We start from the raw sequence: 16,012 nt of genomic DNA, 5'->3' as shown, positions 1-16,012 counted from the left end.
TAGTTAATACGTCTAATAGAATCTTAAACTAGGTAGTTATGTAGGACTGTAAAGTGCTTGGATGTCCCTGAGTGCAAAGATGAGAAGAACTATGTATTTTTCTTGTAGAAAATATGTAATAGAGAGAATCACCAACAATATTTCAAAATAGGAAGGGTAATAAACTAGGAACATATGGAGGAAAATACAAGCTTCAGCCTTGCATTTTATGGCAGCGCTCTGAATAGTCAACACACAGCAGCTGTCCTCAGTGCTGCTTGTTTTAGTACGTTATGTCCTGTACAATACTGCAAGCAGAGAACATGTACATTAGAGGATAATAGGATATTTTCCAGAAAAGCTATTGCACCAGATGAAACAATCATAGAACATTCTCTCTTCACTCTGTTTTCTATGGCAAACCAGTGTCTTGTTTATACAATCAGCAGGCAACTGCAGAGAGTAAAATATTTCATAGCTACTTATTCCTCCTTGTCAGCTTTCTTATATGCGACTTGATATTGTACTTGCCTGATATTGTACATCAGGTACAGGAGTTAATGGGACTCAGAGGCTCAAGGACTACTGAGGATAATAGCATTCCCCTCACCACATGAAGACCCAATTGCTACACCCCTACCATTGTCCCATTCTGGGTGGCAATGGTGGGAGCCATCCCCACAGTTATTTCTTTCAAAGCGCTAGAGACTTTTCTAAAACCACACAGACCTTCGACCCTCTGGATCGATAAAACAATGTAGACAAAATTCTACTACCATCAAAAGAAAAGACCAACAGTAGACCCCTCAGTGGTCTTTGGGCAGGCTGGGGCCTGCTTCCTTTCTTCCAGTGGGCGGGTGGTCACACGCACGCGTGCTCACACACACACACACACAAGGCCGGATTAAGGGGGGGTACCAACCTGTGGGGGACACCTGATGGCAGCTATAAGGGGTGCCATGCGTGGGGGGGGGGCACGCATGCGCCGTGTGCCCGGGGGCAGACCCGCGCAAGCATTGCAAGCCCGCTGCCTTGGGAGCAGAAATGGCTAGAGCTGGCCCCTGCACATATGTATGGGGGCTTTGTCAAATGACATCTCCTTTTGTACCTTCCTCCTGCATTATGTTTCTACAGACCAAGCAGAAGCCTAAGAGGATTTTCATCTGTGAAGCGATCCTTTCAGGAACTACAGCAGAAAGCTCTGTCACCGTCATTTCCCATCAGTTATATCGTTCAAAGAGCTAGAGACTTTTCTAATAACACACAGAGACCTTCGACTCTCTGGATCGATAAAAGATTTTTGGACAAAATTCTACCACCATCAAAAGAAAAGACCAACAGTAGAACCCCAGGTTCTCCAGCTCTTCTGGAATTCTTAAAAGATAGCTATGCAAAAATTTGATTCTTTGGGCATGTCTAGACTATAGCCCTCTTTTGAAAGAGGACTGTAAATTAGGCAGATCGAAAGTGCAAATGAAGCGGAGATTTAAATATCCAGTGCTTCATTTGCATAATTGCATCACAGCTGTCTTTCGAAAAAGGGTATTTTGAAAGTGAAACCGCTGTCTAGATGCGGTTTTTTCGAAAAACAACCCTCCTTTTTTGAAAGATCCTGTACTCCTCATTTTTTGAGGCATACGGGAGCTTTCAAAAAAGTTTTTTTGTTTCGAAAGAACCGCGTCTAGACTGTGGTTTCACTTTCGAAATATTCTTTTTTGAAAGACTGCTGTGATGCGATTATGCAAATGAAGTATGGGATATTTAAATCCCCGCTTCATTTGTACTTTCGATCTGCCTAATTTACATCACTCTTTCAAAAGAGCGCTGTAGACTCTAGACATAACCTTAGAGAATAAAGAGCATATTGAGGATAATCTTAATAGTCTAGTGTTGTTGGTAACTAAAATTTAACTCTTTCTTCCACATAGTACAGGTAAGTTTTGTTTTTGCCTCAGATTATAGTGGCCATGGCCCTCAGGACTCCGATGTAAATGTGTGAATAGAAAAGTTGACTATAAGTAAGGGCATCTTCTTTTGTTTTAGAGCAGAAGAAATCTACAAATTTTGATTCCTACAGAAAGCATTTCATTTCCCCCTCAGTTCTTTTGAATACAGCAAGCACATAACAGATGGAGTTCAGATCAGCCAGTAGATTTCCAGAAATATAAATCAGAGACTCCATTTCAGGATTATTTTACTTCTTGTATGTATATGGTATATACTGCTAAAAAGTATCTGCTAAAAAAATTAAACATGTAAGAACTTAATACTGCAGTAGGTATATAATAGTTAAGATTTTGAAAGGAACAGTTTGGATGTAACAAAGAAGAATTGCACAATAATTTCCCGTGTATAAAGTTATATAAACAAATACAAGAGGTTTTTTTTTTTAAACAAAAGCTGTGGGAGTTTTGGTAACAAAATGCAAGCACTGAATTCATGTTTGTATGTACTGCAAGCTCTGGTTTTCATTAAAATGGATACAATCAGACAATTGAAGTAGCTTTCTGAGGCATGATTTAGTCAATACTTCATCCTTCAAACAAAATCAGTGGTGGGCAACTTGCAGCCCACTGGGGCTCCACCTGTGGCTGGCAGAACCCCCCCGCCTGCCCTTTCCCCAACACACTTCCTGCAGACCAGGGCATCAGAGCCCACACTCCCTCCTACTCTCCCACTCTCCTGACATGATTTGGCACTCCATCCCCACTCCTCCACCTGCTTCCCAGAACTGGAATGTCGCAAATCAGTTATTCAAACTCTGGGAGTAAGGGGGAGGAGCAGGGACAGAGTGTGAATCAGGTGATTTGTGCCTCTCTGAAAGTGCTGGGTGGAGGACAGAGGAGCAGAGAGGTGTGGGGCTTCAGTGCCCCAGTGTGCAAGAAGCACGGTGAGGCGGGGGGCAGGTGGGGTTTATGGGGCCACAGGTGGGATCCACAAGTAGGCTATGGGCTGCTGTAGCCCACTGAGATGGACGGCCACTCATGTGGCCAACTCACTATTCTTGGTTGCCTGATACTGACCTAAATAGTGCAGTACTGTATCACTAAGACGAGTCAGTGCTTGTTCTACTCACTCAGTAGATACAGAAGCCATGAACAGGTCAAGAATGCCAGATTCCCAATCCATTGCACCTAAGCCCCTTCGCTTTCTGTGAGTGGATGGACAGAGTTACAGTATGTGGAGGAATTTAAAAATAGTAGTGGATCCGTGGAAGTTTCTGCAATAGCACATCAAGGGTAGAGCCCACAACTGAATGTATAAAGCAAAAGTGGCTGTAGTAACATTGTGAAAGATGGGAACAGTTACCAAAAATACATCGTCATATTTGGCCTGGGTTTTTACAGTGACACCGCTAAGAGTTGTACAGTGGCTGTGTATTGCAGTATGCAGAACCCCTACCTGATTTCCAGCAAACAAGGTATTGTGCCTGCCAACTCAGTCATCAAGAGCTGGAGTAATAAAGTAAAACTGGCATTTGAAAATCTAATTAAGTATTTGGATAACATAAGAAGTGCTATAAAAGTTAGCAGATTTAACCTTATTGCTATTATTCTGACCTGCAAACTCTGACAATCACTTGTAATGTATGTGATGCCATAACCGTTGTTTAATACTCTTCTTTACATATTATTAAACCTTTAGTTTTTAGGTGCTAAGGTCTGGCTACAAGCATAGTTTTTGGATAAGAGCTGAGTTTACCTGGACCTGGGGCAGAGACTGATTCTCCGGGATTAGAAGAAATGTATAGCCAAGGAAGCTGATTTTCAGCAACCTCTCATCATAAAGACCAGATGCCTTTTGGTGGTGGTAAGGATTGGATTGCTGAAGGGGACTGTGTTTTAGCTTCTTTTTAACTAGTGTGTTGCTACAAAAGCTCATGTTGTTACTGGTTTGATAACTCTAATTATAGAAGAAACCATCATCTTGTGAGGGGTAAGATGAGTGGTGTGACTGGCCTGTATTTATCAGTCCACCTTGAGGTTGTCATTCTCAGCTGTGACCAACACCAGGCATGGTCCATGTGCCCTATTTTACAATCATTGTCTGCAAGGCAACCGGGGAAAAGTTAAATCATGCACCATTTCTTTAATTCACTGTTCTCTCTCATAACCCATGCTTACTTGTCTTTGTCGTCCTTCTCCAATAAATAAAAAATCAAGACATAATAGCCATTGTTTTGCAGACAGCAGTGTTTCTGGCTTGTCTCTCTAGAAAATACAGAAGAGGCACAATAAATGAGTTTGCTAGAACTGCCCTGCATCTCGGTGGCTTTGATAAAATTGGCAAACACAAGAAGAAAAAACACAGTCCTGTTCACTTGAGGTTCAATTTTTAAAAAGCAGTTGCAAAACAAAAGCTGGCAAAAAGGAAAGGGAAAGGATTTTTTTTTTGGTCCAACTCTTCAAACACAGAGTGGGAACAATTAAAAAGTTTCCCTTTCCTGGTTTTCCACGAGCGTAATAGTTTAGCACGAGTGTAATAGTTTTAGTGATATTGCTTTCCTGGTTTAGCACGAGTGTAATAGTTTTAGTGATATTGCTGTTGTCCAGAAGGCATATTGCACAAACCAGCCATATTTTATTCCAAATGTGCAAAAGAAAACCATGGATGTATACTCACAGCAGAGAGTGTCTACAGGTATACCTGTAAATGTGCATTCAAAGAGTTAATTGCACTCCTAAAATTGTAGCTTTGGCCTGTCTGCCAAATTACTTGCTGTGCTTTTCAACCTTTGTTTTGAAAAGGGAAAGGCAGCTATTGTAACCCCTCTTGCACGGCTGCCCATTCCCCACTCTCTCATGCTGGGCAGAAGCACTGGGAGGCTAGTGCTGAATCCTTTCCATTGCATTCCCTTGGCCCTGAGGGAAGCTCAAGGAGACAGAATGACTATGGCTGGCTTTTGTGCAGCAGTGTCAGGCAGAGACAGTCTTGTACCCCGTCTTTCTCTTGTGCAGCCATAAGCTGCCATTGAAGCCAATTACTCGTATCTTAATATAACAAGAAATCTTATGATGGGAAGTCTTTGGTATCTCTATAGTTACACCTGCTGGCTGTGAAGGAGTCTCACCAAAATGAGAGCTCTGAGAGACCATAGAGACTTGGTGCTCTTTGAAAAATGCTGAGGGTACTGAAAGGGAATGGTGAATGTGCCTCTCTCTCATCCATTCAAAAAAGCCATTTCTAGGCTCAGTGAATATTAATATTTGTATGTTAAAGTGTCAAGGTGCTATTCACCTCAACTAATAGGTAGCGCTAAGGCACAAGGGAAACACGGGCATTTGTTGTATAACTATACTAAATCGATAGAATGTTATTTAATATTGTTGCTTTCATTTGTGTTCCTAGAGGGAAGCTAAGTTACCCTAGACTGACAGGCCACAATTCTGTTCCAGCTGATTTAGTTCGGGTCATGCATCCCTCTGAAGGTACTCTTTGAGGTGCTTTTCTCCACTGTGGTCATTACAATATCCCAGGATATTTTTTGCAAGAATTAGAGGTGCATTTTCTTAGACAAAATTTATTGCAGGAAATTACATTCAGCTAGGCTCAGAATTCCACTCTCATTTATTTGATTACATTCTTCTCATCTTCTTGTTCTAAACCAGGGGTGCCCAAATTTTTTTCAAAGAGGGCCAGATTTGATGAAGTGAACATGCGTGAGGGCCGACCATTTTGCCTGACATTCTTTGAACCATTAAAATTAAATGCAAATTAACTATTTTATGCAAAGTTTATTGCAAACGGCATACTTTTCATTTCGTCACATGGATGACAAATCTAAACAGGTGTTAAATCACTCTGCCTTTCATATCTGAAGGCCAGATGAAAAAAAAATCCAGGAAGCTGAAATATATGTCAGGAACATTGTAAAGTACATTACATATTATTGGTAATAAAGGTTGTCTGTCAACTTTTAAGTTCAAAAAATATGAACAGGAACATAACACCAAGTATACATGTTGTGTCCAAATATATTTATAACTGATTTAGACCAACTGACATTAACTGAGATTTTACAATGTATTCATCTCAATACATATGGATTCGTTGGGGGCCATAAAAGATAGATATTGCCAAATTACCTGTGGGGCCGTATTAAACCGGAACACGGGCCGCAATTGGCCCCCGGGCCGGACTTTGGACATGCCTGCTCTAAACTGTGCAGTGTGTTACTGTGTGCTTTTAAACAGCTGTCATGTTTTATTGCAGGGTTGGTTGCACTTCAGAGGTGGTAGAAACCACTGATTATATATCCAGAAAAAAGGAAGCAACTAAAGTAAAAATAAAAATTAAGTTAAAGGTAGTATAAAAAATAAAAGATAAGGTGTTTAGAGAATGAGCGTATTAACAGCATTACATCTATACAATTACTGACATCTGCTGGCAAGATGTGCTGCTTGCAGCCACATCAGCATAATTCTAAATGGATTGAGGAATATCATTGACCTTTTAAAAATAAAAACAGTTTCAGACATTTAGTCTGCACCTGTTACTTGTTCTAGCTTTAATTATTTTAATTGATGCAATTTATGAATATTATTTTTGTTTCTCCATTTAAAAAAACACACCTTAATTTGGTATATTTCTCCTTTTAGAACATAGCTACACACTGGTACTTCAGTTTCTTTAAGTAAGCAATGGGAGGGGGAGACAAGTGAATGGGAGCAGAATATAACTTAAAACAAGTGGTAACTGATATGATATCGAATGTTTTACAAAAATCATAATCTTAGAGATTATGCTTTCCCATCAATATAATCCACCTCTTCGAGAGGTAATAACTAAATGCATGGAACATTCCTCTATTAATCTCTCTGCATACACAGTTGGTGTTAGTTGCATTGCTCAGGGCCAAAATTTTGTACTCTGTATGACAGAGTTAGGCCAATCTAAATCAATTTAAGTCAGCAATGTGCAGCTAACGCTTAGTGAGTGGGCCTCATGTGTGGCCCTCCATCTCAGTGGGCCACAAGTCTGTCGTAACTAAGGCGTTCTCCTGGGATAGGGTAGTTTTGGTAACTGTGCTTGAGTACCTACAATGTGCAGAGTGTGATGACTGAACCACAGCAGCACTTTGATTGGATGCAGAAGGCGTGCACAGCTACTGTTGTATGCAATAATCACGCACCTCGCTTCATATGCCCTTGCTTTACATGCATGTCACTTTAGTAATACTGGTAGGAAAAAATCGACATGGTCTGAAACCTGTGGAATCTGTCAACCCTGCACGTGAGCAACGAGTAAACAAAGAATCTTGTGGGTCACACATAGAATCCTGATGGACCAGGCCTGAGTAAGGGCTCAAAATAAACAGACAATCAGAGTAATCTGGCAAGTATATATTCTCTATCTTGACTAGAAAACAGTAAGTACAGCGTACCGTAATTATATCACAGTCACATATATTTTCAAAAAGGATTCTTATTACAACCAAACCTTTTACAAAATTTTACTTTCAATTTAACAATATATTCATTTAGGCCAAAAAAAGTTCATATTCATACACTATAGGCTTTTATAGCAAAGCTAAATAAACAATAAAATTAATACTAATCAGGATGTTCCTTCATTTTAAAAAAGGGTTTTAAAAAGAAAAGGGAGGAGGTTGGGGCTCCCCAACTTGGTCACATTCAGCCTTGCTTTCAGAAGGATGGAGAGCATTTGGAATTGTAACCCTAGCACTTGCTTGGTGATTGGGTTTATACTCAAATATCACTTGTGCTTGCTTAACATCCTGTTTGCATTCACATGTGGCTTGTTGTATATGGAGTTTGTCTGGGCAAAAATGAATGCTCAAAAATCAAATAGCACTGCAGAAAAACTGAGGCTGAGATATGTAGCTTTTCAATGTATACACTGATCACGCTTGGCCTACATTTTCAAAGTGGGTGGTGGTTTGAAGTGTCTTTAAATCTGAGGTACACCTTTACAATGGCTTCAGTTGCACATCTCAAAACTAAGGCACTGAAATCATTAGTCACTTTTGAAAATGTAGGCCACTGATCTTTAAGAGTATGTCTACACTACCATCCTAGTTCGAACTAGGAGGGTAATGTAGGCATACCGCACTTGCAAATGAAGCCCGGGATTTGAATTTCCCGGGCTTCATTTGCATAAGCGGGGAGCCGCCATTTTTAAAACCCCGCTGGTTCGAACCCCGCGCAGCGCGGCTACATGGGGCACGAACTAGGTAGTTCGAACTAGGCTTCCTAGTTCGTGTCCCGTGTAGCCGCGCTGCACGGGGTTCGAACCAGCGGGGTTTTAAAAATGGCGGCTCCCCGCTTATGCAAATGAAGCCCGGGAAATTCAAATCCCGGGCTTCATTTGCAAGTGCGGTATGCCTACATTACCCTCCTAGTTCGAACTAGCGGGGTAGTGTAGACATACCCTAATTTAGTACAAAGAAACAAATTATTTTACATTAGATCTCCAGTACCTACAAGTATTTCACAAGGGAAACCAAACTTCTGTAACATCTGCCATGTTTATATTTTTGAAACATTGGCATTGTTTAATTTATTTTTTCCCAAAGGAGAATAATATCTAAACTAATTTTAAAAATGCCCCGTTAATTTCATGGAAAAATACATATGTTCTGAACAGACATAGAAATAAATATATCAAGCCTTAGACCTTATTCTTCAGTACCTTTAAATACCCATATTTCCTGTAATAGTAAAATGTGCATCAATTTATGTGCATGCCAATACATTAATTTTGGGAATTAGTTATCATATATATAATAGCCCAGTGTCTGTGAGTCTGTAACACTGAAATGCTGGCTGTTCCCTCTGAGTGGCCCGTGCTGCATGGGGAGTGCGGGGCCCAAACGGCCGCTTGCTCTGCTTGTTCCCCTGTGGCGGCCCAGCTGAGTGGCGCAGAAGTCAGGCAAGTGCCACAGCGGGAGGGGGAGGAAAGTGGGGTGGTGACATTTGGCGTGACAGCGGCTCCAGGCCCTGCCCCCTGGCCATAAACGTCTCCGCCCTACCCCCCTTCGTCTCCTGCCGTGGCTCTCGGCTGATTTCTGCACTGCTCAGCCAGGCCGCTGCGTGGGAGCAAGTGGCACAAGCGGCTGTTTGGGCTCCGCGCTCCCCATGCAGCACGGGGAGAGAGAGAGAGAGAGAGAGATGGAGCAAGAGACCGGAGGCTCAGGAGAGAAGACCGAAGTGGAGGAGAGACCTGAAAATCCCGTCTTATGATGGGCTAATTGGCTAGTTTTATATGAATAGTCTACATATATTTGGACGGTATAAACACAAAGAATTATATAGCACACAGGGATCAAAAACAGTATTGGATTATGGAGCTGTAATTTAAGAAAGGGAATGAATGTTTAGGCTGAATATCTGGATAAACTTGGAATATTTAAAATGAGATTGGAGAAAAGCATACAACAGGGAACAACGATAGGAACGGTATGATTTGTTATCTTCATACAGTGCCAGAGATCGTTTGGTGCATTGCAAACAAATAGAAAGATAGGGACTTTTTCTTGAGGGCTTACATTCTAAAGCAAGATGAAAGCTATAAAGTTAGCACAAACTCTGACATTGTGGGGAGGACAAAGATAAAGAAATTGAGGTGGAATGCATCACTTTGGGCGAAGCGATTAGGAGTGGAGGTGTAGGCTCTGAAGTCTGCAGATAGAGAAGTAAAAATTTGGTTGCATTTCAAATGTCTTGTCCCTTCTGGATGTTGGATTGATGGGTAATGTGGAAGAGGAGTAATGTGAAAGATGGTGGTGGCGGCCGTTTGGCATGTAATGTCAGGGAGTCTGTGATATCCATAAAGACAATGGCGGAAGAAGAGAAAGGTAAGACAGAAAAGAAGGTGCTCCCATTGGCAAACCAATGTTCCCTCAGCTAATGTAGGCACAGACAATAGCTTTAATACTGAACAATATTACCTGAGGCATAAGAGTATGTCCCAAGGACTCCTTCTGCATATACGACCAATATCCTAGTTAGCTGGGAAGTTCTGAATACAAACGGAGAGGTATGGGGGCGGGGGATGGGAGAGGGAATTCAGAGGGGAATGGGTGCTTCCTTGTCACATGTCAGTGATTCACAAATTCTGGTTCCTTTCTACTAGCGTTCCTGCAGGGAATGTAGGGCTCTTTATTTTGAGAGGATTTCAGTGGTCTAGATAGAGTACATTAGGGTATAACCTAAGAACTAAATATGCTGTCAAAAATTAATACATTTCTCTCACTGTGGGAAAAAGCTTTATCATATACCTACTCTTGGAGATGTCTGAGCAATTCTTAGGGCAAGCACCAATAATGAAAAAATCCTGGTTCTGTATTCAAATATATGCATGAGAGGATGAGAGAGAAAAAAATATTCAATACATATGCCCTCCCTCCAAAGCCAGGAAGGAAGCATGTAAAATTAACTTAATTTAGTAGACTTCTAAAGCTCTATTGTGCTGTCTTTGCTGCACACAGTGTAGCAATGTCCGCTTTTTAAAAAGATATTTATGGGTTAGAAATTGCACTGAAAGCAAGCAAAGGCGACTCTTACAAAGGGCTTCACTTTGAACTTTGGCATTGTTGAAGCTTTTTCAAGCTGTCAAACTGAACTCATTATGTTTTCCGAAGCTAAAACTTTTGGCTGTCATTGTCAAAAGGGAGCTTGCAGCAGACCAAAGTGAGCACGAGGTCCATGGTATCCACATTGTTACTGTGAAATGTCATAATAATAATTTCGCAGTCTGAGCTCAACAGCAGAAAATCCTGGTCGTTTATCAACCCTGTAAAAGGAAGAAAAAGATGAGTGTATAGACATTCGAAAGTTGTGAAAGGAAGGGCCTTTTAATCACTGTTCCATCTCCTTATAGTTTTAGACTTCACTGAAGGTTCTTGTAAATGGCCCAAATTATACTATTACAGTTATCACCAGAAAGAACACCAGTGAATGTCACACTAAACTACAGCCAGATCAACCAACCCATCGTCACTACATTGCAATATATTGCACATGTATACTTGTACTTGAAAGAATAAAACTGCTTCCTTTTACCTTCTACCTCATTTATTTCAGCTGTAAGGTATGGAAGATAGTCCATACAGTACGCCATCTGACGCACAATGAGAGCTATGACCCCAGCCCTGGAATTGCTTTTCATCACCTCTGGGAGTGGTCCTTGGATATATGGCTAAAATGCCTTTCTTGCATCCACTGTTAACACAGGTGACCCCTGATTAAATTAAGAACAAGTCTTTGTGAAATTTGCATTATACAAGGATTCGTTTACTTCATATGGCACAAGTGTACTGTCCTTAGCATTTTCCCCAGTACACTTAGGCTGTGTCTACATTGGCAAGATTTTGCGCAAAAGTGGCTGCTTTTGCGCAAAATCTTGCCGCCTGTCTACACTGGCCGCGAGTATTTGCGCAAGAATACTGACTTTGTAATGTACAAAATCAGTGGTTCTTGCGCAAATACTCTGATGCTCCCACTCAGGGATAAGCCCTCTTGCGCAAGAGGGCCAGTGTAGACAGCAACGTTAATTTCTTGCGCAAAAAAGCCCAGTGGCTAAAATGGCCATCGGAGCTTTCTTGCGCAAGAAAGCATCTACACTGGCACGGATGCTTTTGTGCAAAAGTAAATCTTTTGCACAAGGCACATGCCAGTGTAGATACTCTCTTACGCAAATACTTTTAACGGAAAAACTTTTCCGTTAAAAGTATTTGCACAAAATCATGCCAGTGTGGACGCAGCCTTAATTTGTGGATATAATAATCAGCCTTCTCATGATTAATTTATTATTTATGTCTGGGGGGAGGGGGGAACCTCAGGACCGGGGGCTGGATGTGGCTCCCAAGGCTCTCCGTCAGCATCGGGGAGGCTGCATTGGTGCTCCAGACCCTCCATTGCCACATTGCAGGGCTGGAGCACACAAAATCTAGTAGCCCCGGCCACCCTAGGCTCTGGTGTGGGAGGATCATGTGGGGAGTGTCTTTCTCCTCAGTTAGGGGCCATGACAGTCAGGATTTGGGGGATTTTTTTGTTTTTTGTTTTGCTTCTCACTGATTTTTCTGTGGCTCAGTGGCCCTCAAATCTGGGATGGGGAACCTTTTTTGGGTTATATCATAGTTGAGTGTTTAAGACTTTGTAATTAATCCTGATATAAGTGATTCTGATGTGTTCAAGTGTTTATGGCTTTCATTGAATTAATCAGGGAAGTGAGTCAGGCTGATTATAAGAAAGAATCTATATTTCTGTAAGTCTCATTGCTATGTCTACACTCGTTGGTTCTTGCTCAAGAACGGCTGTTCTTCCTCAGAGCGTCCACACTGCCCGCCTGCTCTTGCACAAGAAGATTTACAGTAAAGCATGGTAAGAGAGGGCTTCTTGCGCAAGAACTATGCTCTTTTCTAACAAGCGTAAGCTCTCTTGCACAAGAGGGTGGTGTGGACGTTTGGCAGGGGTTTCTTACGCAAGAAAGCCCTATGGCTAAAATGGCCATCAGAGCTTTCTTGCACAAGAGAGCATCCACACTGCCATGGATGCTCTTGTGCAAAAGCACACGGCAGTGTGGACGTGTTCTTGTGCAAGAGTTCTTGTGCAAGAACCTGCTAGTGTAGATATAGCCATTTTGTTTTTTTTTTGTTATTTCTAGAAGCCCTGTGCTCATGAGAACTGTGTTCCCGCCATGACATACCAGCCAGTGAATTCTGCTTTCAGTTATTTACTGACATAAATTGAAAGGAACTTCTCTCAATTCATACCAATGTAAGCGAAAGCAGAGCTTGTCCCATTGCTTTCATATGTGGAAGATTATCTTTTTTTCAAATGTATCTGTGATGCCTACAATACAATTTCTGTAGTGTTTTGCAGGAATTTGTAATAGTTGCTTTGGGAACCCATCTTCTCATCTTGGCTATTTTAAAGCTTGAAAAGCATAAATTTAAATGACAATTTGAGTTTAAAGTTGAAGACATCAAAAGACTATGCAGCTGTTGCTAGTTGTTTCCATTTTACAAGGTTCTAAAATACATATATTTAAAAAAAATTGTTTCCCAAAGTAAAAATATTTCAAATATAAAAAATTAACTATTTATTTCCTAGCACAGTAAAAGACCATTATATTATATATTTTGTTGGACTCGAAGGTGCCACAGGACTATTCATTGTTTTTATAGTTAGAGTGGATTTTTGTGCTTTAAATTTTCAAAATTTCAACTGAATAAAGCTATGGAGCAGAAAAATGAAACTAACTCAGACATTCTGTAACTTTTCAAAACTTCAGTCTTAAAGTCAGAGGCTTTTGTTCCTTTTGCCTCTTAATAACTTTTCCAAATTTGAGGGTATTTTGAAAGGGAAAAAGTAGACATCAATTATTTTCTATTGCTTTGGGGAAAGAGGAAAAATACCTGATACTGAGAAATTTTTTGTTTTTAAAAATTGAAATGGAACTAAAATAGCTTTTAAAAATATCATCAAAAGTGACATTTGCCTGTGAACAATTTTGATTTTTAATGAAAGCCTGTTTTATTTTATGTATTTAATTATTTATTGTCCAGAACATTTTTAGGCCTTATTTTTGCTTAAGAAGTGTGAAAAATCTCACATTTGGAATCAGATAATTTTGTATTTGGTAGATAGACAGCAAGTGCATAAGTTTCACAGCAACTTGTGGTTTGAAAGCATGATGGACTGCCTGAAGTTTGAAGTTTATTTTTTCTAATTAAAACATCAGCTGAAAGAAAATGTTTTGAAATGTCTTGTTTTCTTTATACATATAGACATAAGAAATATTATGATCAGGAGATAAAATATCACATTGTACTTACTTATATGTCCAACAAAGTTTCATCAAGTCATACATCTCAGATGGACAAGCCTCGGGAGATTCCATTCGGTCTCCTCTTTCAATCATCTGTGCAACCTCACTTCCTTTCATTCCCTAAAGCAGAATGATAAAACCTGAGTTGCAGATAGAATACATCAGCCAAACTAGCCCTTAAATATACGAGAGGGGTAGAGACAGCAAACATCTGAGCCATACCACAAACCATTTGTTTCATCAAGCTTTCTCAAATGGGTAGCTGGGGATTACCCTAGCATGGGACAATCACTTGTTGTAGGAGAATATATCTATCAGGTAGATAGGTGTGCATGCACATGATACACATGTGTAAAACAATTACTTTTCACTATCTTTGAAAAACGTGAATTGAAGAAAAATACCTTATATGGTTTTTGCCCATAGGAAAAAGCTTCCCACATTAGAACCCCAAAGCTCCAAACATCACTCTTGCTAGAAAATTTGTAGAAGTTCATACATTCTGGAGCATACCACTTGACTGGCCATTTTCCATGACTTTGTGCCTAAAAATGAGCCACAAAGAAAAAGCAGGCAGTGGACACAATTATAAATATCATCAACATTCAAATATGCCATGTGAACTGAAAAAATGCAAAGCAATGCCATCAAACTGTTTACACACAGAGAACCATAAAATAGATGGCATGTTTCCCATAAAAAGAGACATTTTGTAGTGGCATCTATGGAATTGTTACTGTTCTATTCACAGTATAGGAATGCCATGAATACCACAGAAAAGATAAATTTACCTGCAAATGATATTTGGTCATGTTTTAATAAGATCTACTGCACATTGTTCTTTTATTTAATATTCAATCAATTTGTCACACTTTTAAAAATTAAGGTTTCATATCATGTCTCATTTGTACAACATGAGTACGTAACCCAAGGCACATACTTCCTTCAAGGCAGGACTTGGACTCAAGAAAATATTTCTTTTTATCCCAAAACAGCAAAAGAACAGATAGCTTTGGAGACTGATACTGAGTTGCAATCTGATTAAGTTGTTTCTTGACACTCTTCTGTGGCAATACCAAGTTATCACAAGGCAACATGACAATGAAAGTCCACTATGCTTTGCAGTTGGAAAGAAGAACATACATTTGTCCTCAACTTTCACTTAAGGTCCCCTCTTCACTTGAGGCAAAGTGTGGGCTTGAAAAGCTCATCCCAAACATTTTAATTTTAATTAAAAACATATTTCTGCTGTTTGAGCCCCTCCCTAACACCAATGGTAATGAGTATCTTCACACTTTCCTTAATTCTACTGCTCATTGATCAGAAATGCCTTCATGAAGGTTGACCTCTAACTTACCTATGATGATAAATCTATTGAGTAGGAAGTAGAGGATGAGAGGGCAAGGGCAAGGAATGATTTGAATTGCAAGGCCTCACAGGCATATCTGGTTATTCACCTTAATTTGATAAGGAAGTCAGAGCAGTGAAAAGCATAGGGAGAATTTGGTATCACAGGTTCATCCTAGAATGAACCTCTCACTGGGGAGGCAGATCACACATTTGCCCCAGATATTGTGCTCTTCAGGACATAACATAGACAAGCTTTAAAAGGATAAAACCCTGTGATAGGAACAGAGGGAGCAAAATAGGAATATAAATTAAGGGAATTAATGGCAGACTCAAAGATCTCTGTTTAATCCCAAGTGCTGTTATATATTTATGAAATTTGGCAGACACTTCATTTCCTTTGGGTGTTGAACTAAACAATACCTCAGTAGAAGGATTTATTTAGCCATCATTTAACCCAACTGTTTGTATTCAATCTGCTTGTATTTCAGTAATCTGAACAACGTTAGGTTTAGTTTTGGTTGATGATGTTGAAAGAGTTTGAGTGCAAAATATACAAAAATGTGGAATGACACTGATATGTATTAGAGTGAATTTCTAGGACTAGTCAAAACTTTTTTAGAGGAAACTATTTTCCAACAGCAAATAGGGCATTTGACTAAACACATTTTTCAAGGAAAGTGTCTGCTTTCCATGGAAAACTTTGACTTTTAATCAAAAACTAAAATCTGAAAAGTTTTTGCCTTTAGCTCCAAAACAATCTTTTTGGCTGAAAAGTCTCCACCTCCCTTTCTTTTTCTATGAAAAAAATAAATCTCCATGGAAGGAGTAAAAAAATTCCATGGAATTTTTCCCCAACCAGTTCTATCCATTTCAGTAAGGCCATTCCTTT

At 40.0% G+C, this 16,012-nt stretch overlaps 1 protein-coding gene across 3 annotated transcripts in view; it reads right to left on the bottom strand.

Annotated features, from left to right (window-relative positions):
- Window positions 1-10,120: 10,120 nt before the first annotated feature.
- Window positions 10,121-16,012, bottom strand: part of SYK (spleen associated tyrosine kinase) — an 87,864-nt gene continuing 81,972 nt past the window's right edge. For all 3 annotated transcript variants that reach the window (XM_075931891.2, XM_075931890.2, XM_075931892.2), the window contains 3 exons: window positions 14,178-14,318; window positions 13,781-13,893; window positions 10,121-10,734 (listed from right to left, as the gene is read on the bottom strand). In XM_075931891.2, the coding sequence (XP_075788006.1) occupies window positions 10,662-10,734; window positions 13,781-13,893; window positions 14,178-14,318 (327 nt within the window). In that variant the 3' untranslated portion in view covers window positions 10,121-10,661. The remainder of the gene's footprint in view (window positions 10,735-13,780; window positions 13,894-14,177; window positions 14,319-16,012) is intronic.

The sequence above is a fragment of the Pelodiscus sinensis genome, chromosome 6, assembly GCF_052426305.1.
Source record: "Pelodiscus sinensis isolate ZL-2025 chromosome 6, ASM5242630v1, whole genome shotgun sequence".
Taxonomy (NCBI): Eukaryota; Metazoa; Chordata; order Testudines; family Trionychidae; genus Pelodiscus; species Pelodiscus sinensis.
Note: the sequence above shows the minus strand (reverse complement) of the source record. Positions and strands in the feature narration are given on the sequence as shown.